Below are 25,317 nucleotides of genomic sequence, written 5' to 3'. Positions count from 1 at the left end.
CGCGTCAGGTGCCTTGGCCAGGTTCTTCCCTCCCCGGCCACCCTTCTTTCTGTAATGGGTTGATTTATTTTGCGCCAATGTGTGGCAGGTGGCAATGTACCCAGTGTTTTCATAAACACGATCTTTAGACCCCCAAGCAGCCCGGGAAGCACTCTTAATTATTTTATTCCTTTCTCGGGGGCACAACTGAGGCTCGCAGAGGCCCAAGGTCACACGAGGCAGCGAACGCGGCTCCCAGGCTGTCCCCGGGGCCTTGCGCCCTCCGGGACGCGGGACAGCGCGGCTCCCCGCCTCGGACCCGCCGGCCTCGGGCCGGCCCCGGCGCGCAGAGGGGGCGGCCGGGAGGCGCCAGACTTGCCAGCTGCCGCGGGGTGCCACGTGAGGGGCGGGGACCCTGCGGGGAAGTGGTTAAAAGCGGAGCCGAGCCGCAGGGGGCTGCTGCGGGAGGGTCTTCTCGGGGCGGCCTCGCCCCGCCCAGTCCCGCCGCGCCGCGGGTTCCGGCGCCTGCTCCGAGGGCCGGGGTGCCCGGCATGAGCGGGGAGTGGGGGGCCGGGGGGCCTCGGTGCCAGGAGGCGCTCGCGGTCCTGGCCTCGCTGTGCCGGGCCCGGCCGCCCCCTCCCGGGCTGGACGAGGAGACTTGTCGGAGCTTCGCGCTGCAGCCCCCGGAGCGCAGCCCGAGCGCGGCCGACGCAGGTAACGCGCCCCCCGAGCCCCCCGCCCCCCTTCTAGGCTCTCCCCCTGGCTGAGCCCCCTCCCCCAAACCCTGACCCCAGGAGCCCCGGAACTTAGAGAAGTTCGGCTCGGAATTTTGGATTCGGAACCCGGGCCAGCCAGTGCTCTGGCCGCGGCCGACCGGGCGCGCGGGGGGCCGTGGGGGCGAGGGCCGGGGTGGGGGGCGCGGCCCCCCGCGGGCTCGCGGGCTCGCGGAAAGCCGGGTTCGCAGGGCCGGGCGCCCCCGGGGACCTCGGGGTCCCTCCTGCCTCGGGCTCGCCCTGCGGTCGACCTGCCGGGGAGGGTCCGGGCACGAGCGGGCGGCCGGGACATCCCGCCCGAGGAAGTAACTCGCTTCTCCGGGGATGTCCGGGACCCGCCCGTCGGTCTGTCTGTCCGTCCGTCTGTTCTCTCGAGGAACGCGGCGCCAGCCCCCCGCGGTTCTCGGGGAGAAACTTGGGTCTGCGCCTGGCACGGGCGCTGGGCGTCCGGGCGCCTCTCGGGCTGCGAGCGCCGCCTGCGTCTCGGCGGGGGGCGGGGGGCGGGGGGCGGGGTGGGGGAGGGCGTCGCGGCATCCCTCCCCCACCCCCTGCACCCCTATAACTCGCTGCCTCGGCCTCTCTCTGACTCACTCGGACTCGAGGCCGGGCGCGCGGAGCGGTGCCCGCGCCCACTTCGCCGAGCGGGCGCCTCCTGCCCGGGCCGCGCCGATCCCGCAGCCGGCGCCTCCCGGGCGCCCCGAGCCCAGGCGGGCGGGCGCCGAGCCGCGTCGAGCTCGCCGGAGCCGGTGAGGCCGAGCGCGAGCCCCGGGCCCCGGGCGGCGCGCGGCTGCGGGGTCCCCGAGGCGCCTGGGGGCGGCGGGTGGGCCGCGTGGCGCGGGCGGGCCGGGCATCTACCTGCGGCACCGGCGCCGCGTGGCCGCGCTCGCGGGCTGCAGCCGGGTCCTTTGTCCCGACCGACCCCGACGTCTGGGGGTCCCGGCAGGAGGGAGTCTGGGGGGGCTTCCCTCGGGGGTGGAGGTCGGGAGGGCCGGGAGGGGCCGGGGCAGCGCGGGGCCTCGAGGGAATGCAGGGTGGGGGCGGGGAGATCCTGCAAGGACCCAGGCGCGGGGGGTGCCTTGGGCTCCGCAGGCTGCACCCCTCCTTGGCCCCCAAGGCGCCGGGCCCGGGGGTGCCAGGGCGGCTCCGCACCACCGGCGCGTGAAAGGGAAGAGGGGCCGTGAGAGGCGGGAATTTCATCTCCAGGCTTCTCCTGGGACCAGAAACCAGGGGCTGGAGCTGCGGTTCCGGAGCAGGGACCGGTGGGGTAAGGTCCGCAGAGGCTGAGGGTTCCAGCGCCCCGTTTTCACTTGAGGGTAGAAGTCAGAGTTGTGGCTAGTGCTGGATGGGGTCATTAGGCCAGGGCCTGGGGAGGGGGAGAGACGGGCAGAGGAGTTGGGGGCCAGAGAGAGGCTCGTGTGTGTTAGGGGGCTGTCTCCAGCCTTGGGGTGCAGCCCACCTCAGCTCTGTGGGGGTTTAGGGTGTGCTGGTCTCGCTCGCTCTTCCCGGGGCCCCCGCCAATGTTGAGTCAATGGGTTGATTACTGCAGCAGAAGAGACGGAGTTTAGGCATAAAGAAGTGCTTTTAGACGGTGACACAGTGGTGGAAGTTGGAGAGGTTGGTTCTGCTTCTGGAAGCATCTCAGAGTAGATCAGGCCAAGAAATTGTTATTAGACTTTGGTTCCTGGTGGCATCGCTCCTCACACCTCCCAACCCCCCATATCCCACCAGACACGCCGGCCAGGAGGCTGCCTGCCTGCCGGCCTTTCCATCCCCCTTCCGTTTCTTCTCCGGTGAGGTGATCCATTTCCAGCAGGACCTGTCGTGCTGGTCCTGACCCCTCAGACCCTAAAGGTAATAATTCAAGGTGAGAACACACCTGTCGATTTCTAGCTGCCATGGAGGCTGCCCCTCTTGTCTGTACAAGCCAGAAATCTTGGGGGGTGGGATGGAGGTTGGGGAGTATATTTATGTAGCACGTCCCCATACCAAGGACCTGCGATCTCCAGGGGGACACCCTGCAGTCTGGAATGGCAGGTACCTAGACAGGGTGAGTGAGAGAAAGCTGAGAAGCAGGAGCCTGAGGACCCAGATGAATCAGTAAGCTTCCCTGCAGGCTGCTTCAGTTTGGGTTGTCAGCCTGGGGAGCTTGAGCTTTGGCTGCTGAGTCACAAACCTCAGGAAGCCCTGGGGAGGTTGGGGGGGGGGGGTTGGAGGGACAAACTGTGGCCCTGCAAGGGGTGGGGGCAGGAGAACCTTAATCAGAGCAAAAGAAAGAGGGTTAGCTGAGTGGCTTTGGGGTCTTGGGGATTTAGGTGAACACCTGGTCTAGGGAGTGGGGTTCAGGACTGGGGCCTGGACTGGGGCCCATCTCTAGCCTACTTCCTAGAGCCATTGGCTGGATCCAGATTCCAGCCAGAGAAAACACTGGGGTTTTCATTTGCAGTTTCATGAAAAATGCAAGTGACTAGAGCATGCTCAGTTGCCTTTACCATTCTGTTTCCCCTGCCTTCCTCCTGCTCTCAGTCTCTAGCTCTTGGGATTTCTAGTAACACCTTGAGCTTCATGACTGAAATTCAGATTCTATCATCCTCTACAAAGACCCTCCCACGCGCTAGGGTCTGCGCTAGGAATTGCACAGGCAATCTCAATCAGACCCTGATTTGGAAACACCTCTACACAAACTGTCCCAGCTTGAAAACAAAGTTCCTCTTTTCTTTGAAAACTCTAAAGGCCAAGAAGGGTCTGCCTCATTTCTTAACATACCCCCTCCCAAGGTGGACACTGACAGGCAGTTCTCTGGTTGTTTTTTTTTTTGTCATCTGCTTTGTGGAAGTGAGTGACTGTTTCCCGAAGGTCAAGTTGCAGAATGTCGGGTTGAGGTAGGACCCAGAGGATCAGTGATGTTCCAGAAAATGCAGGAACCTCACAGGAGACCCTGAGCTGCCCTGTGCCTCCCAGTCCAGCAGCCAGGAATAGTCGTTCTCTGGCTTACCTGTGACCCTGGCATGTACGTGATGTTTGTTCACTTCTCTAACGATTGTGGAGTTGTTCTGTGATTCAGCTGCCTGGCTTTGAAGTTGGCCTTCTGTGACACATAATATTTTTCCTGCTTGTGATGGCAAATTAACTGCACAGCATTTCATCAAAACACAAAAGTCCTGTTTTTATAACTGAATACTCAGTCACTCCCTCTCTCCTGGCTGGCTGAAAAGGGCAGGAATTCTCCAGATTTTGTCTTCTTTGAGGCAATGCACAATCCTTTAGAACCTGTGATGGTGATAGTCTCAATCCACACTGTTTCTTGAGTTTTAAGATTCTAGAACCAGGACCCAATAGCCTGGAGTTGTAGAGCTATGGACTGACAGTTCTAGAAGTTCTCTTCTCCTGCTGACTGGGAATTTCAGCAGTGAAGTTGGTTGATCCAGGTGCTGCATCCCTCCAAGCTCTGTACTGAAGATGTGTTCCCTTTTCACTCTTCGGATACTGTTCCTCCTCCCGATCAGAGCTGGGAGTATAACCTGTGGCTACGAATAACTACGACTGGAATTGAGGCACCTGGTTCAGACCAAGTATCTTTAGGGTTGTCTGGAAGTGGGGAGAGCAGGATCAGAGAAAGTCCTGACAAAGCCAGGGGGTCCCCTTGCTGGTCCTGTTTAGGAAGAGAGGCCTCCTGGGCCGCAGGGACTGGGCCACACTTAGGAACAAAAACCTGGGGAGCCTTGGAAAGTAGAGGTGAGCAGGGCACCCAAGTGGGGACACTCCTAGTATAATGGAGAGTCTCTGTTGGGACATGGGACTGTTCACCTCGCCCTGCACACAGGTCTCTTCTCTCACAGGTTGCAGGTACAGAGGGGGATGGGGAGGTGGAATAGAACCTGTCCGGCTTTCTGTCTGCCCCTCCCCTCCCCCCAGCTTTGATCCCCACAATCAGAGGCCACCTGCCACATGACCAATGAGGCAGGAGGGTGCAGTAACCATCTGCCCAAATAATAACACTAATAATTGCTAAATTAATGCCAACGCTCCATTAGCTGTATAACACTCCACATTAGTCTCCGATTTATCTCTGAATCCCCTAATGACTGTGGAAGTGGGTGCCCAGTCATAAAGCTTGGTGTGGCCGTAATTAGCCCAGCATTGTCTCTCCTCATCACAGTTTTTTCAGGAGCATTAATTCCTTCTCTGTTTGGATTCTGCTAATTATCCCCATCGGTAGCTTGGCCTGGATCTATGAAAGAAGGAAAGGAAGCTCTCTACTAAAGAAGGGAAAACTCTCTACTCTCCCTCTCTCCAACCCTGTATTTTAATTAGACCAGTTTCTCCTAATACATTTACAAGCTATGGCAGAGCTTATTATTAATGGGGCACATCTGCGTGCCCCAGAACAGAAAATCCTGTTTCTCCTAACTCTCTCCCACACCCCCCTCAGGTATTTCTCAGGTCTGTCTCTGAAGGATACTTTTCCGGGGCTGTTGGTGTTGGTGGGGTGGCTGCTGGGTAACATGCAGTGTCTGCTTTTTTGCAGGAGAGAAGAATAAGATGAGGGATGAGAAGCTGCTTGAGATTCAGAGGGTTCAGAGGGTTCTCCCCGGGCTCAGAGGGTTTGGATATCTCCCATCACCCTTTATTCAAAACTGAGAAATGTGCCCCCCAGCTTCTCTGCCTAGGCTTCCACTAGATAGTTTTTTTGGGTCAACCTGACTCCTGTCAGGCTCCAAGCACTGACTCAAGAGTCTAGTTAATATCGCTTGACTTAGTCAACTTTTCTGGGAGAGATGAATGCTTGTTTCTTAGGGAGGCTCTAAAGATTAGATGAGCGAATGTAAGCAGGCACAGTGCTTGCTACGTAGGAACGAATAACGAGCAAGATTGCCATTTATATTAGTGGTTCTGATAAGAGTCTCCACCCTTCCTGGACCAGGCACTAATCCTTCCAGGCTCTCTGGCCTTTGCCTCTCTGTTGTCTGTGCTTGTCTCTTGTCTGCGTCTGAGCGAGCATTCCGCTCTGCACAGCTGGGGACTGACTGTCTCTGAGCCCCCACCAGCTACCCCAGGCCCTGAATTCAGCCTTCTTTAGCTTTGTGGGGAGCAGGGAAATTGGTCCTTCCTTCTTCCTTCCTGTCCTTAGTTTATCTTTTCAATTACAATCTGTTAGTGAGCATGCTTGTTTCTGTTACAAAATGGATTTTCCTGACATGGAAGCCCATTAGAAAAATGGGAACAATAGCAAGTGATAAGACCCGCTGATGAATCCTAACACGGTGGGTGGAGAGAAGGGGAGGGGGCATCAGGGCTCTGTCTTTGGAGACAAGTCGGTAAGGGAGATTAGAAAGTCCTGGTTGCTAATTAATAACCCGGCATTTTCCAGGGAGAAAGGGAGGCTGTGAGCCATCACTCCTGCCTGACAGTCCCATTTATGGAGACAAGTAGGTCCTGCCCTGATCTCTTTCAGGGGGACCTTACTTTCCTAGGGGAGAAGAAAGGTCTGAGGTAGCTCAGATACTTTGTCCTCTAGGCTGGTGTCCCGACCTTCTTTGCCTCAGAGGGCCCCGCTTGGGTCCTGCCTGTATGCAGTAAACAATTATCCCTCAAAAATGTAACATATGAAGAATAACAATTTCCATTTGGGGTGCAGTCACCATGTACAGCACTGTGCTCTATATCATCATTTATTTAATATTCACAATGATTCTCAGAAGTAGCGATCATTAGAATCCCCAATGAAATAAAAGAGAAAACCAAGATTTGGAGAAGTTAAGTCACTTGCTCAAGGTCACACATTCAGAAATATGGATGTTCCCAGAACCTTCTGGTGCTGGTACTCACCTGAGAGGTCTGCTCCGTGTCTGCGCACCTGGTGGATTGGAGTTGGCCAGCCAGGGCTAGAAGCTGGGTCACTGGGGCTGTTTCTGTGAGTCCTTTGCTTACCCAAAGGCTGCCTGGTAATTGGCCAATATGATTTCCCAAGCCTGGTACTCATGGAACGCTACACCGCTGTGACACCTGCCTGGGGATGTTTCACATCTATCACTGAGTAATGAACTTCTTTCCCCAATTTCCAAGAAAACTTTGCAAAAGCAGAGCTGATGTTCTTAATTGTAGAGTTTTCATTCTTGATTTCCTCCTTGTTCCTTTGAGGCTCACTCCTGTTCACCAGCTGGCCAGTGACAGTAACGACAAAACGAGTGGACAAATAACAAGCGAATGAGTATTGACCAAAAAGCCCAGAGATGGGGGTTCTTTAATACAGTGTGTATTTTGTCTTGAGAGACAGAGAGAACTCGCTACTTTTGAAATAGGCATGTTATTTCTGCTTGTAAGGCTGTTCTGGTTTGTGATAAATAGAGTTAAAGCTCTCTCTACTTATTAGTGGCCATGACTTGTAGGTGTTTTGTCCACTAAACAAATTTCAGAACTAAAGGCTGTTCAAAACCAGACTGGGTAGAACTGGGTAATTCTAATAAAAATGGCTAATATTTATTATACTGCTTACCACATTCGAGGTACTGTCCTCAGCATTTTTGATAGACTTTTAATATTTAAACCTTACAATGACCCATAAGGTAGTTATTATTATACCCATTTTGCCAGAAGCAGAGGCTCGGAGAGATTGAGTAGCTTGCCAGGATCACACAGCTCCTCGGCAGTGGCGAGGGACATTGAAGCAGCCCAGTCTGATTCTAGGGCAATGTTTTTTTCCTCTCCAGACTGAGAGAGAAATCAAGAGGAAGGGAGAGAAGGAGGGAGAACACAAATTGTTAGTACTGTGTCTTTTTTCAGTAGTGAGTCTTTCTTACCGGAGGGCAGCCTCTCTCTCATCGTGAGGCTGGTGTGGGGTATAAATAGGGAGAGCACAGGGTCAGGCTTCACAAGGTGACTGAGTTGCCCATGAAAATTCTGTGCCTCACAGGGTTGAGATTCAAACAAGACAGAATGGGACAAAGGTTTGAAGGTTTCTTGTGCTCCATGATTTACTCGCTGACCTGGAGTAAATCTAAGGCACATCTCTTAGGTCATCTGGGCCTTTGCACAATCCTCTGGCCTTATGGGAACCTACGCCCCTTCCCAGCCTTACTTCACCTTCCCCAGGCTGTGTGGGCTGACCAAGTTCAAGGCCAGACAATGATTTTAAAGGGGCTAGTCCTTTGCAGTTGCCCCGAACTGGGACCTAATTATACTCTTACCAGCCTTGTTCACCTCTCGAGAGCCAACCCACTCAGGGCCTAGTTCTTGCATCTGCCTGTGTGAGGCCCTGGAAGAAGATTCTCCAGGCAGAAGCACCTCTTGGTCTTATATAACCAGAACTGAGCGCTGGGTGCCGATCCCCAATAATCCATACTCTGCCTCCCCTGATCACAGCTCCGAGGAACAACAGCTGGGGTCACGTGGAAGAGCATTCAAAAAGCAACCACACAGAAGAAAATTTGATTCCCTTGGCCCACCCCTTCCCCCCACTTCCCTGCTCATTTATGAATTCAGTTTTTTGTCAGACGGAACATTTAAATGCATTCTATGCTCTCTGGATTCCCCCTGTTTCTCCCCCTTTCTCATTAAAATTCTAATTATTACCAGAACAAGTAAGATGTATGATCAAAGGAAAGCAAAGCCCTAGAAATACCTTTTGTTTTAAGGTGACTCATAATGCAGAGGATGCAACCAGAACAGCTGTAACTGGGAAGAGAGAGAGGTCTGGAGATGGCCGGTTCTTAGAAGAACTGGGGTCACTTTCCTGGTGAACCCCAGGGGGATAAAGAAACAGTCTCCAGACCATTTAGATCAGGAACCCCTAACAGCCAAAAATTATTTTGATCTAATACCTCCATACATGTTTACATGTTGCCTCCTTTTACATATGTATGTATGTCTCCGGGGGGTTTGCAGAGCTGAGCTGCCTGGCTGGGACCTCCATCCCGTCACTTACTGTGTGTCCCTGGCCAGTCTATTTAGCCCTCTGTGCCTCGGTTTCCTCATCTGCAAAATGAGGATAATAATTACACCTGTTCCCCTGGGCAGTGTTACATGACTGAAAACTTTAAAAGCAATTTGTGCCTTGACATAGTAATGTTCAATAATCTGACTAAATCTAATAATAAATACTATCATTTCTTTTACTCAACTATTTTATATTCAACTATAGTATTTTATATTCAACCTGTGTATTAAAATTTTGGTTTCCTATTTTTAAATTATATATATATAAAATGTATATTAAAAAATATATATATATAAATAAATAATATGATCTTTTTCTCTCTTGTGCCTGGGGATGCATACACACCACATTGGAGACCTTTAATCTAAAAGTTAAATTAGATCAGCTTTCTCTGGCAGTTTCCAGATGAAGGACCAATCCCAGATCCTTTGGTGGATCTTAAAAAGATCTAAAAAAAAAATCTGTGCAGAGATCTGGCGCTTGGGATAAATGGCTAAGTAAGGACTTGAGGATTCTCTGTTGTTTTCCTTATCATGAAGGTGGTGTGTGATCAAGGCCGGTACCCTGCATCCGGGGAGCTGAAAGGCAGTGCTGGCTCCCTGGAGAGCATGGCTGATGTTCTCACTTCCCTCTCAGGTTCCTCTGGATGTATGACAGCTTTTTCTGGGGTCTGTGTGCTGTCAGGAATCTCTGAAGCCTCAGTGGGGACCCGCGCATCTCTGTACCCCACGCTTGGCTTAAATCCTGTCATGAAGCAGGTGCTCGGGCCACGCTGGCTGAATGATCGCTCTGGTCCTTCTGTGAGCCATTCTTTCATTCCCGTGTGCCAGTTCTATAACAGGCCCCGAGTTAGACAAATGTACAAACACAGGGTTCAAGGATTAATCAGAGACAGGCAGGTTGGGACAGTGGGCAGTGCACACAGGGGCCCTGGCCCAGACTCTGCCTCTACCAATCTGTGGCTCCAGGCCAGTCCCCGCTCTGACCCCACTGCTGGCCTCAAGACTCATGGGAAATTTTCTTAGAACCTAAGATTCTTAGAGCATGGAGACAAGATAATCCAGGGGCTGCAGAGATACAGGTCTGCAGGGGCCAGACAGGGAGCAGCAAGTGGAGCTGGTGAGGACACAGCCTTCCACCCTGGCGCCAACCCCACACCTAGGACTCCAGTCCAGCTGCCGAGTCCTCTGGCCGTTTGCAGAGAAGCCAGACATGTGGTGTGGTGGTGACGGTGGAATTGCTCAACTTTTCAATCACCGTGCAAACCAAACAAGACACCTCTGCTGGCTCGTCCATCAGTGACCCTGTGCAGAGCCTGCCTGTATACTGCTGGCTCAAGCCTCTGACCTCTCAGAACAAGGGGACTGGGGCCCAGAGGGCCATTCCTAAAGGCAGAGCAGGGACTGTTTAACTTCTCCCAAAGGGAGGCATCCCTCACAGCTCTCCTGGGACCATGGGCATCCTGGGGAGGCGGGTGGTGTAGGGTTGGGACAGTGAGTGGCCGCCCTTGACCCAACCGTGACATTCAAAAATACCGGTTTTACAGCAATGCTCTCCAACTGCCCCAGGGATGGAAAAGGATAGCTGTAGCAATCATTTGCCCTTAGCTTTGAAATTAACTGTGTGGATCAGATTCCAATTTAATGCAAGGGTTTATTGGGCCTACTATGTGCAGAGTCCTGGGAGCACAGACAAGCCAGTAGACCTAATCCCTGCCCTCCAGGAGCTCACGTTCAATCTCATTCAAATCAGCTCAACAGCTACATGTTGAGCTACTGCTGTGGGTTTGGCACAGGTGGGGCAAGGGAGAAAGCGGAGTTCAGCCAAGCCTCTGGCCCCCGAGGCCTCGCAGCCTGCTGAGGAAGAGAGCTGTGTGCAAGGATGGCTGCTGCCAGGCTGGCCACAGTAGCAGCTCTAATAGAAATTCAAAAGGCATCCAAATGTGAACGCTTCACGAATTTGCACATTTGCTTCGGCTGCTGTTTAAATTACTTTCCCTTCCGCGGTGCACGTGCTGGTAGGCAGCAGGGAGGGGGCCCAGGTGCTCCCCGGGCTGGCCACGGTGGGGAGGGGGCGACGCTGGAGAATCAGTCTGAGGTGCCCTCGAGGCCTCAGTTGTTTCACCAAGTGGACTCTGGCGCGTCGGCCCTGAAGCCGCCTCCCTCCTCCGGGCAGCTTTCTCATGATCATTCTTTTCTCTTCTTCCGTCTCTGTCCCTTCTGTGTGCCCCTCTTCCAACGCCCCGGCCCCCTTCCCCGCCTCTGTCTGTCTTGTCCCCCCGCCTGGCTCGCGCTGAGAGCAGGCACCTCCGTCAGCCTCCTCGCCGTGGTGGTTATTGTGTGTGGCCTGGCCCTGGTGGCAGTTTTTCTCTTTCTTTTTTGGAAGCTGTGCTGGATGCCCTGGAGGGGCAAGGAGGCCTCCAGTCCCTCTTCTGCTAACCCCCTCCCGGAGCCCCTCCAGAGCCCCAGCTCCAGAGGCAACATGGCGGACAAGCTGAAGGACCCCGGCGCCCTGGGATTCCTGGAGACGGCCGTGAAGATCAGCCACACGTCCCCGGACATCCCGGCTGAGGTGCAGATGTCGGTCAAGGAGCACATCATGCGTCACACGCGGCTGCAGAGACAAACCACGGAGCCGGCGTCGTCCACCAGGTGAGGCCCCCCCTCCCTGGCCCTGCACCCCACCTTGGAACCTTCCAGCCTTAACGAGAGCCCAATCTGTGAGGGTCAGAGGCCTGAGTGAGATTACACGTGGATTGGGCTGGAGGCCACAGCTGTGGGGCCCTGACGGGGGTAGGGGGTGGGGGATGCACTGAGGAGGTGTCAGCAGTCAGCGCCGCTTTGTGGCTGTCAGGTGCGGCCGAGGCTCTGCAGAGGGCCGCCGTCGTGAAGGCCATGCCCCCGAGCTTAGTCAGGCTGCACATGGCCGTGGACCAGATGAGCTGCCCATGGTGGGGAGGCGGGCACCAGGAAAGGCTTCAGGAGAGGAGTCTTTGAAGTGGGGTGCTCGGCATGGGGTGAGCACTGGGGTATGGGGGTGAAAATTTAGGGGGTGGGGAAAACTTCAGGCAGAGACTAGACAAGAGCCCAGAGGCTTAGGAATTCCCAGCGTGCCTAGGCATATGGCAATAAAGCCTCGCGGATGGAGTCTGCCATGCAGGGGAGATGAGGAGGGACTTGATCCTTAACATCTTGAGGATGAGAATTCCTCTGTGACCTTTAACAATTCTGCACATGATAGCAGTTACATGCATGGCATTTTTTAATTGCAAAAACAAAAAAATAACCACACAGTGACAAAAACTATTCAATTCAGACACACATTGAAGTTTGGGTGTATACCGAGAGGAGGCGCTGGATTTATTGAAAACTTGGGAATCTAGTGGATCCTGGGTCCCTGCAAGGTCTCCTGGGGAAACAGCTCCAGGGAAGGAAGCTGGATCTGTAGATTGGAGGCCAGAAAGGGAAGTGCGAGGGTCATAGGCCCAGAGTTGATTGGGTGACCTCGGGCATGTTGCTTACCTTTCCAAAACCCCACATTTTCCAACTGCAAAGTATGGCTAGTGGTTCTCAAGATGGCCGTGACGAGCCAATGAAAGAATCCTTTTGATAATCGACTCTTCTAAGCACTTTATATGTTTGAATTAATTTCATTCTCACAGCAATTGCACGACCCTATGCAATTGCTCCTTTTATTATTATTCTCATTTTATAGCACAGAGAGGTTAAATAACTTAACCAAGTTCATCCAGCTAGAAAGTGGCAGAGCCCAATTAGCCTATGCAGACGGCTTCGAACACTAGATAAAAGTTAGCAGTGGTGCTGAGGTGGTCGTGATGGTGAAGAGGCCTCACGTGGAGAGCGGGAATGACCCGGCCTTCTCTAAGGGATCACATGTTTTAATCAGGGACCCAGGGCTGGGTCTATTAGGAAACAGCCTAGGTGCAGGTAGCAGAAAAATGGAAAATAATAATTGCTGCAGTGGCTAACACTGAGCTTTCTGTACACCAGGCCCTGTTCCAACTTCAGCTGCTCCTTTGAACAATACAGGTTTGAGCTGGGCAGCTTCACTCACACACGGTGTTTTTCTGTCCCCACTATCAGGAGTTCAGCTAGCTGTAGGGATGCTGGTTGGTTGAATCTGAGTTCATCGATAGGGAGCGTAGAGTTCTACCAGGGTTATTCTGATTTTCTGCTGGGGAAGGAGTTGGAGCCTCCACTCCCTGCTGTTCAAAGGCCAACTGTACTTTACATATATTAAGATACCACACGTGCACAAATTGTGTACAAAGTGCGTACAGAGAGAAGGGGGTCCACAAGCACCAGGAGAAGGGGGTCTTAGATAGGTGGAACCAGCAGTTGTGTCTGCCTGCACCTCCATTCCCACCCCTGACCACTCCTCTCTCTTCGTCCTTCCCACCATACCCCCGCCCCCCAGGCACACGTCTTTCAAGCGCCACCTGCCCAGGCAGATGCACGTGTCCAGCGTGGATTACGGCAATGAACTGCCACCTGCGGCGGAGCAGCCCACCAGCATTGGCCGCATCAAGCCTGAGCTCTACAAGCAGAAGTCAGTGGATGGGGACGAGGCCAAGTCTGAAGCCGCCAAGAGCTGCGGGAAGATCAACTTCAGCCTCCGCTATGACTATGAGAGCGAGACCTTGATCGTGCGCATCCTGAAGGCCTTCGACCTCCCTGCCAAGGACTTTTGCGGCAGCTCTGACCCTTATGTCAAGATCTACCTCCTGCCCGACCGCAAATGCAAGCTGCAGACCCGGGTGCACCGCAAGACCCTGAACCCCACCTTCGATGAGAACTTCCATTTTCCTGTGCCCTACGAGGAGCTGGCCGACCGCAAGCTGCATCTCAGTGTCTTCGATTTCGACCGTTTCTCCCGCCATGACATGATTGGGGAGGTCATCCTGGACAACCTCTTTGAGGCTTCTGACCTGTCCCGGGAAACCTCCATCTGGAAGGACATCCAGTATGCCACAAGTGTGAGTACAGCTGTGTTCCTAGGTTTCTTGAGGATTTGTGTATCTGGGTTGAGTGGGACATGTCTCCATTTCTCTCTCCCCTAGAGACAAATGAGCCTTTGCCTTTCCAGATGTGAAGGGCAACTCTGGAAATTGACCAATGGTCTAGCCTGTCTTAGGAAAGACCTTGTACTTTGCCCCAGCTTGGGATACGGGGCAGCAGAACTCCCAAGAGATTGGGAAGGGGAGGGAATTTATATCTGTTGCTCTGATCATATGTTCTGGGTGGTTCTCTCTACATGCTAAGCCTCAGGTTTGCCTTCTATAAAATAATATCTATCTCTTTAATCATGGGTAAGAATGGAGCAGACTTGTAGGTTGAATCAGACAGCAGCATCTTCCAAGGGCATTAATGTTTGGGATAAATAGGCGATCGGGAACAGACTATATTCATCAGGATGGCCCAGGTTATGCTGCAGCAACAAACAGTCCTAGGATTTGGTGGCTTATAGCAACCAGTGCATAGTTCTCGCTCATATTACATGTGCTTTGCAGCCTGGCTGGGGCACCATGCCACCTTGTTACTCAGAAATTCAAGCCGACAGAGGCTCCATCTCCATGTTACCACCCCAGATGGAAGAAAATGCAGCAAATCACAATTTCTTAAGGCTCCCACGTAGAAGTGACACACTTTCACTCACATCTCACCAGCCAAAGCAAGACGCATGGTGACTCCTCTCTCTAGGAGCAAAGCATTCCTGCTGTGTGCCCGGAGCCTGCTGCTCACTGAGCAGCACTAGTGTCCTTTCTCTTAGGCATTGCCTGCCCACACGAGTGGGCCTGAAAGGAGACCCGGCTGATCCACACAGGGGAGGTGGGTGCTGGGCTGCTCAGCATCAACTTAGATTAACCAGGGAAGGTTTCAAGTTGTGAAGCTCCCGTTGGCTTTTGGGGGAAGGGAGGAGAGCTTGGCAGAGACTGGGAGAGTTTGGAGCAGGGCGCTCCACGGTAGTTGTTGAGGAAGCTGTGCAATTGCCTCTGGGGGTAGATGGTGACCCTGAGGGTGTCTCCACCAAGCGCCAGTGACCTTGCGTCTGGCACCTTGAGTGCTGGGTATATCTTGCACCATTTCTGTGGGGCACAGGTCACCCCACTCAGTCTGCAGACCCTCCCTTTGGGCATCAGTACTCAGTGTCTCTGTTGAATCTGTGGGGAAAGATCAGCCTGGCTCTGGTGAGAACAGGGGAAGCATCTTGATTTGTTCAATGAGAAAAGGCTTTGGTGGGCCGTTTCTGCCCCCAGGAGGAGCGTCTGGGACACCCCATTCTCATAGTGGGTGCTGACTTGGACCCGTCCAGATTGACGTCCCAGTGCCTCCCCCACTGCTGCTTTCCTGAAATATCCCCAGAAACAGCACCAGCGACGGCCAGGGAGACAGGGCGGGCAGACGGGGCGGGCAGACGGGGCGGGCTGGAGCAGCAGCTGTGTGCCGGCCCCGAGTCCAGGAGCCCGGCTTCATAAATCACGCTCAAGTTTACATCTGTGCAGCTCTCCCCATGCGGCCTCATCAGGCAGTAGGTTCATTTCAAGCGCAGGGAGAGAAAAGCAGCTCATCCTCCTCACACTGAGGCCAAGCCCAGAAGTTCCAGGAGCAGAGCTCAGCCTCCTGGTCCTCTAGCTCCCAGCGCCAGTGGAAGCCTCAGTCCCAGAGCAGACTGTCTGCACCAGACACAGCCCTCACCTGGATGCTGACTTCCTAGATCCTGGAACTACATGGGGTGGCTGTCCTGCTCTTCTTTCACCCTGGCCCCACCCCAGCCAGCTTCAAAAGAAAAACAGATCCTCCAGAGAACACCCACAAGTCTTCACCATCCTCCCCAAGCTCAGCCAGTGCCATTATAGCTTTTTACATCTCCTAAGCAGAATGCTGTGCCGGGCAGTGGGGGAATGGGGGCAGTAATGGGGGGAAAGCAGAAGATGCCCTCCTTGGCCCATAGAATTCATAATATAATCATAGAGGCAAAAATCTGTTTGTGCAGTAGCTAGTGATGCAAAGTAGCAGGCACCATATACATATACAGCCGGGGATGTTTCCTGGGTGGGAGGGATTAAGCTAGGCGGGGACTGGTATGTGTATCTCCATCGACAGCGAGGAAGGGGAAGCATAGAGCCAGGAGCAGAGGAAGTCTGGGCCCAGGAGCCTGTGAAACTTAGCTGCGAGGTGACCTGTCTGGCTGTCGTCTGTTTAAGCCAGAGGACCCCTACCTAGGGGAGCCCCCTGGGACCCTCTAATGCCCAGCCTCTGCGGTGGCCGGCTCTCAGGAGCTGACGTGTCATCCAGGCAGGAGAGAACTCAGGCTGAGAAATAAGAAGGCTGCTACCTCTACATGTTTTTTTGGTGCTGACTCTAAAATTTTAATTGTTTGGGAGCAAGAGAGGCCCAAGTCACAGTCGCTGGGGACAACTGAGTACTCGGTGTGTACAAAATCTTGCAGCCAGCACAGTGGAGGCGTACAGATGAGGACAGCTGGCTTTCATCTGTGCTGCCTGCCAGATTCCACTCCTGGAGCCCCAGTTTGGAGCCCCAGCGGGCTGCTCCCTGAACACACTCCGCAGTCCTGTCTTTGCTCACAAGCTTCACCAGGCTGGCCTTTCCCCCACCCCTCTGCCTGGCCCAAACCCATCCAAGCAAATGCTCTTCCAGATCTGTTCCACGTGCCTCATCTGTATCTCGAAGCATAGTCCATCTTGCAAAGCCCTCCCAGTGGCTCAGGAACGACTTGTGCTCCATGTTTGACTTTCTCTTGTATTTTCCCTCAGGGTTGAACTTGCCATTTTATGCAAGCGTCGGAGCTCAGCACATCCTTGATAAATGACCAACAGTTCGGTTAATTGAGTTAAAACTATGTATTAGGGCACAAGGAAAGTACAGTGAGAGCTGGATGAAGTTACTGGCCTGGCGGGGAGAGACCGCTTAGCCTGTGGATTCCTTCCGAGCTGTGGTGCAGGCAGGTGGTTTGTGTCTGGAATGGCAGGGATTAATCGTGGAGCAGGTAGTCTGGACTGGAGCAGAGTCAAGATGTTGAAAGGGGGCTCCGAAGGCTGCTCTGAGGTCCCAGGAGCCCTGGGTGCTGTTCCTGTTGCTTTTCGTGCTTGCCAAATTGAACAATCTGACTCAGTCCTGGCAGGAGGAACTAGGCTGTGCCAGCACAGACCCTTGTCCCGGTGCTCAGGTTGGTTTGCAGTAAAGCCTGGAACACTGCTGTATCCTCACAGCCCCTGAACATGCAGTTTCAAGGCGCTCGAAGGGGAGGAATGATCTGGGGAGTGTAGCTCTTTATTAATTGCAAAACTTAAGGTGCTTACTTGCCTGATCACCCCCAAGCTGTTATGGAAGGAAGCCTGGGCAATAATGGAGCTAATATACCCCCCACTGCACTGAAGGGTGAGAATCGGGCAAACCGGAAGTGCCAGGGTGATTGGAGGCCTCTGCTCGCACTGAATCGTGAAGCTCAGGAGTGGGAAGGAATCTCAGGAGTTCATCAAATCCACCCCAGCCCTGGGCAGCTGCCTCTGCAGCTCCGGCTGCCCCCACTCCTGTCTGGCTGGACTGGCCATTTTCTCTCCACCCTGAAGGTCCATTGGCTGAAATCACCCTGCTCTTCCCTCCCCCCTCGGCCTCCAGTCTCATTATTTCTCTATGAAGCTGTAGATTTATCATTACAATAGAGCCGCATCACTGGGGCTCGCTAATGTCTCTGTAATCTTGTAGATATTGCTACGGAGGCCTCAGACCCTGGCGCACTCAACTGCTCCTGTCACTGTTCTCCCTCTTGTGTAGGGGTGGAAGGGGGAGGCTGTGCGTGGGGTGTGAGTGGACTCCACCATCTTCCTGCCTGACTGGGTCCCTGCCAGGTCGGAATGAGTGCGCGCGCGCGCGCGCGTGCGTGTGTGTGTGTGTGTGTGTGTGTGTGTTGTTTGGGGGGGTGATGGGGTGTTCTGTCTACTTCCAGGGAACCCAGACTCAGAGTCCGAGGGAGGGAAGGAGGCCTTATGTGCTGGGATAATCTCTAGGAACGAGAAGAGTTGCATAAAGAGAAGTCAGATTTTGGTCATAACAGACATTCTAGGGCCTCCCTGGTGGCGCAGCAGTTGAGCGCTGGGTTGCAAAGCTGCCCGCAGCCTCTACAGCACCGGTTTGATCCCCGGCTGATCCCCGGCCACCGGAGGAGGGTCCCGCATGGCGCGCAGACCCCTCCTGCCGCCCGCTGCTCCCCTCAGCAGTGTACTTCGGTCCTTCTGCCTGCTCTGCTCCCCGCTCTGGCTCTGGTGAATTCTCTCACCCTCTCGCGCTTCTGACTGTACCCAGTGCTTGTATAAATAAATAAATAAATCTTAAAAAACAAAAACAAACAAACAAAAAAACCCAGATATTCTAGCATCTATGTTTTCTAGCTTTGAGACCCTGGGGACAGTTGTGCTTCAGTTTCCACATCAGTAAAATGGGGATGATGATGTCTCCAGCTCATACTGGTTTTCTATGGAGTAAATAAAATCAAATATGCAAGATGCCTGGAACAGCCCCGTCACAGAGCAGCCTCCTGAGTTCCATTCTCCTGGTGTCTTCCCTTCCTGAACAGCCTGTGGGTCGCTGCCCCTCGCACTTAGGCCCAAACCGCCCGTTCTGGGTAGGTGATTCATTCCTGTCTTATTTCTTCTTCTAGTGAGGCTAAATATTCTCTGTGTGGCCTTGGAAAAGTGACTTGCCCTCTCTGGGCTGCAGTTTCTGCAGTATTAAACCAGCTTCAAAATTCTGTGCCTCGGAGACTCACTTCTCTAAAAAGTGTGTGGCTCTTTTGCTTGCACAGAGCAGAGCTAGCTGGCCCCTGGGAGGTGGGCTCCACAATAGAGGCCTAACCCCGAGATGATCGGTCACTGGGAAGGGTTTCCAGAAACACCCTCCTCCCTGAACACTAAGTAAGAATCACTCCTCTGCTCAAGTCTCTGGAAATGTCCTTTAGGAGTTCCTGCCGTGGGGAGGCCCCCCCCAAGAAGGTGTCTTCCTTTTCCCCCACCTCTGGAGGACAGATCCTTCCTACCTGCCTCCTTTCAGATTCTGCATTTACTGCTGACACAGGCAATTACCTGAGCTCCTACCAGGTGCCAAGAGCACAACCAACTTTATCATGTCTCATCCTTACCACCACCCTATTGTCATCCCTCTATGTAAAAACAGAAAGGAAGGTTCCAGGTTAAATGATGTGCCAGTGTTGCCCATAGCAAAAGTGGCAGGGAGCCGAGATCAAATCCAACAGCTCTGCAGGGTCTGTTGCAAGGCACGAAGAGAAACAGATCCTGAAGTCATGCAGCTCTCCAGGGACCCAAAACAGCCCTGGTTTTGCTTTCTCTTGGTGGCCTGGTTATGTCCTCTCTCCAACAGCTGGTCATTGTGGGGGAATCTCTTGCACAGACCCTTGCTTCCTTTGCTATTTCCCCAGTATTCTATCTGTAGACATGGAGTCTGGCGTTCCTTCTTTCATTCAACAAACATCTGTTGAGTGTCAACTGTGTGCTGGCTAGCTCATCACTGAGCACTTGCTGGATACGGAAGCTTGAGCTGAACTGTGTAAAAGGTGGCAAAGATTGAGCCCCCGCCTTAGCCCTCCCCTCCCCTCACACACAGGGCACACGCTGCGGACAGGCGGTTCGGGAGGCTCACAGCTCATTTATGCACGTTGATCTACTACAAGCCATGAGCGGAAGTGTTGAGGAGAGATGGAGGAGATGGAGACAAGAAATCAGAGTTAGATGAGATATGAGTGGAAAAGTTCTAGGAAGGGAGGGCCTCTCCGGTGGTACAGCGGTTGAGCGCTGGGCTGCGAAGCTGCCCCCAGCCTCTGCAGCGCCAGTTTGATCCCCGGCCCTTGGGGAGGGTCCCACATGGCGCGCAGACCTCTCCTGCCGCCCGCTGCTCCCCTCAGCAGTGTCCTTCGGTCCTTCTGCCTGTTCTGCTCCCGGCTCTGGCTCTGGTGAATTCTCTCACCCTCCCACGCTTCTGACTGTACCCAGTGCTTGTATAAATAAATAAATAAATCTTAAAAAAAAAAAAGAGTTCTAGGAAAGGAAAGTTTTAAGCCAGGCTGGGATGGCAGTAAAAGGAGGAAGTGCTGAAAAGTGGGGTCAGAGGTCATGGAGTGTGTTTCTGGATTCTCTTTGGTTTAGAGTCCACTGGGGCTCCAGTCCTGCATGCAAGGCCTCACTGGCTGAGGGGGGCACAGGGCATCAACTCTGCCTTCCCGGGGGACGTGCAAGCCCCCACCGGGCCAGCATGTTAAAGGAAGGCTGGTCTCCTGGAATGAAATTACTCTCCTTGAAATTGCTTTCCCAGCAGAGCTCTAGCTCTAGGAGTGTAGGGCTAAACCAAGTCCCTGTTCTCATGGCTCGTGTTCCCTCGTCATATACAAGTGAGTCAGTGAAGTGAAGTGTGTCCGAGAGTGAGAAGTAGCAGAGAAAATAAAGCAGGAAAGGGTGGTGGGGAGTGTTGGGGTAGGAGAGGGTGGCTCCAAAACGGGATTGCAGGGTCATCCAGGATGGTCAGGGGAGACCTCCCCAAGAGGGAGCTGAGTGAGCAGATTTGAAAAATGAAAGAGCTTGCTGCAGTGAGCAGGAGGGAGGGCCAGGCACAGAAAGGCAAATGCAAGGGCCCTGGGGTCGGAGGCCCCTGGCCTGCTCAGAGCAGGAGGGAGTCAGAGGTGGCTGAAGTGGCGGTGGGGAGGGGAAAGGAGAGAGAAAAGGTAAAACCAGAGAGGTAAAGGAATAAGGAAGGTTCCAGGGGCGGCTACAGTCAAATGTTTAGAAGCATCCGTGCAGCTGACAGGTGGAGAAAGCTGTGCACCCAGACAAAGATGGGACCTCAGGGAGGAGGCCCTAAAAAAGAGTCAAGGGGGCAGGGACAAGGGCACTGCTGGCGTGTAAGACGTGGCTGGAGTCTGGAAACGTGGACACCGTGGATATGGGCCTAGGGTGTCGGGGTGGAGGAGAGTCCAGGGCTTCAGCCCGAGCAGCTCAGGAGGGACTCACCCTTCGCCAGGGAGGAATCCCGAGGAAGAGCCCACTGGGGAGGGGCCAGGACTCAGTGTGCACGAAATGCGTGTAGTTGTGGCACCCTTGGGACATCCGTGTGGAGATGTTGGTAGGAACTTGGATCTAGACTCCAGAATCCAGGAGACAGTGCCCGGCTGAAGGAATTCATTTCAATGTCAGTGTGTAAACGGTGTTAAAAGCCACTAGTCCTGTTGGGTTCCTGCTTGGGGAAGAAAAACAGACCCCAGACGGAGCCTTGGGGCACTGTCACGTTAAGACTTGGGAAACAAGGAAAAATCAGCACGAGGAGACCGAGACCCAGCAGTCAGTGAGGCGGTGGGGAAGCTGGGAAAGCTCCGGGTCCTGGAACACCAAGAAAACATTCCCAGGAGGAGAGCGAGAGGTCACCTAGATCAGACGCTGCGGCATCATGTCACATGCAGGCTGAGATGTGGCTGTTTTGTTCAGCATCTGTCTTGACAAGAGGTTTTGGTTCCCCCTCTGGAGCCCCACCGGGGAAGAGATGCCGTGTGGAGGGTTGGTAAAGGGACTGTCTCGTGATAAGGACACTTGGAGTGGGTAGCCCTGGAAATAAGGTTGAAAGTCCCAGGAGGGCTGGTTTTGCAGGTGCCAGCAGGCCCACCCGGGGAAGGGCCGCCCGCACCTTGGGGAGCGGAGGGCCGGGGCTAGGGAGTCAGTTAGCCAGGCCAAGGCCCCACATTCTGTCAGGGATTTGCCCCAAGGCTCAGCACCCCTAGAATTCCTCCTTCAATCCCCGAGTTTACATGTAGGAACAAGCCTGTAGGATCAAGCCAGGACAGAAAGCAGAGAGAGACAGCTTCCCAAAGAGGCCCACAGGGCCCATCGGGGTCACTCGGAGGCCCCAGGAGGTGGGCAGGGAGCAAGACTGGGCCTGGGCCGCCTGCCCAAGTCCCCGAAGCCTGCTCCCTGAGCCCTCAGCCAGAGCTGCTCTGAATAATGTATGAAGGTGGCCAGCCTGCCCCCTCTTCGGGAGGCCAGTGAGCCCGGCCTGTGCCCTTCCAGCTGCCTGACCCGCACCTGAGTCAGAAGCCGCCCGGGTCTCCGAGGGGCTTCCTTGTTTATTTGCTGCTCTGGGGAGCTGCCTCCTGCCTGCTTGTCTTAGCCGATGCTCACTTACCCTGCGCTGCCCCGGCTGGCCTCATGATCTTCATTATCCTCTGGAATGGAGCTCTCCTCCTGCAGCCCCTCCCTCGGGCCGCGCAAGGAAATATCCAGTGCAGGCCCGCACCCACCCGGTTTATTCCATCAGGACCTGGCAGTGCAGGGGGCCGTTGGGGGTGGGGTCTTCCTTGTGTGCCTCTTCTCGCTGCAGGAGGGAGGAGGGCAAGGGTGTGATTGCGCCTTGGAAGGACGCCCTCTTGGCCAGACGGGAACAGGGAAGCCAGGGGTAGCTTTGCCTTCCAGAATGAGGACTGCAGTCCTACTGTTACAGGGCAGCCCCGACACAAAACGGGGTGCCTGACTGTGGGTCCTCACCCGCGCGCTTAAAAGGACTTATCAATGCTCCACTGCAGGCACACGTGAAAGGTTAATAAAAGGTTTATTCACAAGGGAAGGGGAAATGAGGAAATGTACAGCTCAGGGAGAAAAGTGGGAGACAAAGTTTTAAATGAGTCCTACCCGATCCGCTGATCTGGAATCCCAAATGGCGCTCTGAGAGCTGGCCGCGAGCCAGGAGCCGTGAAGCCAGGAGGCGAGCGAGGGAGCAGAGACCCCAAGGCCCATGTGTCTGGTTTTATACCAAACCTGGCTGCTTAACTCCACCCTCAGGTCCCAGCCACCCTCCCTTTGCTGGTGACGGGATTTGTCTTTCCCAGTGTCCTGATGGCTTTGGTCTGGAGTGGGGGTGGCGTCCACAAAGCCTGCGTGGAATGAGCTTAGGACATCCTTTCCCCCGACACTACCTCTGAGCTCCTATCCTGTAAGTGCCGGCAGGAATTGCAAGATTGCAAGAGGGGTGCATGAAGGGACCCCTCCCTCTGTGCTCACGTCTCAGGCCCCATAGCCCAAGTCTAAGCCGATAGGACCTTGCCTGTCCTGGGACTAAGGGGCCTGGGGCTTCTCCAGAAAAGGATTGCTGAAAGCCAGCAAGAAGCCAGAAAAGGGGGAGTGTGGGGGCTGAGCCCCACACCCCAGGCAGCGCTCACCAGGGTCTCTGGTGGTCAACCTGGGAGACAGGATGTGTACCCCAGAGCAGCAACAGGGCCCCACACTGCAGGCCAGAGCCCTAAGACTGCAAGTTCTGTCTCCAGCAGAGAGAATGAGTGTGCAGCATGGGCAGGCTCAGACCAGCAGGTGTTCTGGGTACAGAGGCTAAAGGTTTACACTGGAAAACATAGTTTTTTTTTTTTTTTTTTATAGAGGCATGTTTTCTTTCTTTCTTTGTTTGTTTGTTTGTTTTTTGTTTATACATGCACTGGGTACAGTCAGAAGCGCGGGAGGGTGAGAGAATTCACCAGAGCGGGGAGCAGAACAGGCAGAAGGACCGAAGCACGCCGCTGAGGGGAGCAGCGGGCGGCAGGAGAGGTCTGCGCGCCATGCGGGACCCTCCTCCGGTGGCCGGGAAGCAGCCGGGGATCGAACCGGCGCCGCAGAGGCCGCGGGCAGCTTCGCAACCCAGCGCTCAACCGCTGCGCCACCGGGGAGGCCCTGGAAAACATAGTTAATTGGTCCGGACAAGGCTGTGACCCGCCTGTAAGCAAAGTTTCTCAATAACCACTGCGGCCTTGAGCGTTCTCCTTTAAGTTGTCCCTAAACCCTGCCTTTCACAATAGGTCCTTCCCTGTAGTTCCGGAGGAAATGGGCTGAAGAGGCTGCCTGAGGCTCAGAACAGTGGAGACCATTCTGCCCCTTGGTAAATTTCTAGTGTTCACACAGCCTCTCTGCCCAGGCTGGCCAGTTCCTGCAGAGCCGGCAGCCAGACGCAGGCTGATCCTGCCTCCCTCCTCCACCAGGTGCAGCAGGCACAGCTTGCTCTTGCTCCTGGCCCAGCCAGCCGGTCCTGCCCTGCCCCCGGCCCTGCGTGTCCCTCATTAGTATTCAGTGCATCTCAATGGTATAAATATCTAATCTTTCCCTTATGCAAGAATGAATGGGAAATCGTTAGGCAACAAGCTCATGCATCAACAAAAATCTGTTCCTCTAACACTGGGGCGCTTTATGTGCTCCCCCACCTTGCAGCTCAGAGCAGGTACATTTGTCTTATTGCCTCTAACACCTGATAAGCCACAGTGGCATTTTCTGCTGGAGAGAGGTTATTTGGTCACGAGGGAAATGCCAGCCAAACATCCCCTCTGGGCGCTTGCAAGTGTGTTGCAGCTCCAGGAGGCATTCTGGAGGAAGGGCTTGCCCTGGGTCCCCAGACCAACAGCGATGCAGAAAGACAGGCACAGCTGTGATCAGAGTAGAAGCTGCCTTGGGAGAACTGGACAGTCCCTGCAGATCTGTCAGGGTCTGACTCCACGTGCCCAAGGGCGTGGGGACCATGGGAACTGGAAAGGGCCTCGGGGATGACCTGACCCAATATTCTCCTGCCACAGATGAGCAAGTTGAGGCCAGAGAAGCCACACAACATGGATGGGGTGTCTCGGTGACTCATGAGAATCTGGACCCCAACCCCAGGTGGCATAGACCCAACCCTTGCTCTCCCTACTGCCTAGTTGTTTTTTTTTTTTTTTAAAGATTTATTTATTTATGCATACAAGTACTGGGGTACAGGCCAGAGGCATGGGGGCGGTGAGAGGATTCACCAGAGACAGAGTTGGGAACAGAACAGCGGATTGACTGAAATACACTGCTGAGGGGAGCAGTGGACGAGCTAGGAGAGGTCTGCTGCGCTATGTGGGTAGCTCCCTGGCCGGGGATGGAACTCGTGCTGCAGTGGCTGCGGACAGCTTCGTAGTGCTGCATCTTAACCCCTTGCGCCATCAGGGAGGCCCCTGTGTCTAGGTTTTCATAGGAAATTCTCTTGCCCTGGTTTTTCTTCTCACTCTTCCTCTGCCCACTCACAGTTCTCATTCTACGCCTGCGAACCCTTCTGGCCTGTAGGGGAGATGGCCCAGGGAAGAACTGGGGTCCAGGCATGAAGTGTGGAAGGGCGCAGAGCAAAATCTACCTCCTCTCTGCCAACACCGGGTCTCTTCCAGGGAAGAGACTTCCTGTCTTTACTGAGACTGGACACAGGCAAACCAACAAGCAGTGTCAGCAGGACCACCAAGGAAGGGAGGCCTTTGATCGAAGCCTCAGACCTTGCGCCAACTAACCCTCAACCTCAGAGCCTCCCCATGGTGCGTAAATATTTACACCTTGGAGGAGGGAGACAGGCTGGCTGTGGCGCTCTAGCTCAGTCATGTCCAGTTACAGCACATTTTGATGGTGTTTCGGTGTCAGCAACAATGTGGAAAACCGTGGCCTCTCCAGCAGGCACCTCACCTCACCGTCACCCCCGACCCGTGCCCATCTGTCTCTCATTCATCCTCGTCAGCCATCCCTGCAGCGTGTGTTCCTCTCATATCTGAACCTGTTGTACAGTA

General features: G+C 54.3%; 1 protein-coding gene across 6 annotated transcripts in view; it reads left to right on the top strand.

The window, feature by feature from the left end:
* Positions 1-530: 530 nt before the first annotated feature.
* SYT6 (synaptotagmin 6) overlaps positions 531-25,317 on the top strand; it is a gene marked incomplete at both ends in the record, with an annotated part of 56,365 nt that continues 31,578 nt past the window's right edge. For 4 of the 6 annotated variants that reach the window (XM_084242673.1, XM_084242675.1, XM_084242674.1 and 1 more), the window contains 3 exons: positions 531-693; positions 10,988-11,336; positions 13,123-13,681. In XM_084242673.1, coding sequence (XP_084098799.1) covers positions 531-693; positions 10,988-11,336; positions 13,123-13,681 — 1,071 coding nt within the window. Of the gene's footprint in view, positions 694-1,477; positions 1,499-10,987; positions 11,337-13,122; positions 13,682-25,317 lie in introns of those variants that run through there. The other 2 variants (XM_084242677.1, XM_084242676.1) reach the window with 2 other exon arrangements.

Source organism: Talpa europaea (assembly GCF_964194135.1).
Source record: "Talpa europaea genome assembly, chromosome: 9".
In the NCBI taxonomy this organism is placed as follows: Eukaryota; Metazoa; Chordata; class Mammalia; order Eulipotyphla; family Talpidae; genus Talpa; species Talpa europaea.
This window is presented reverse-complemented; position numbering and strand designations above follow the sequence as displayed.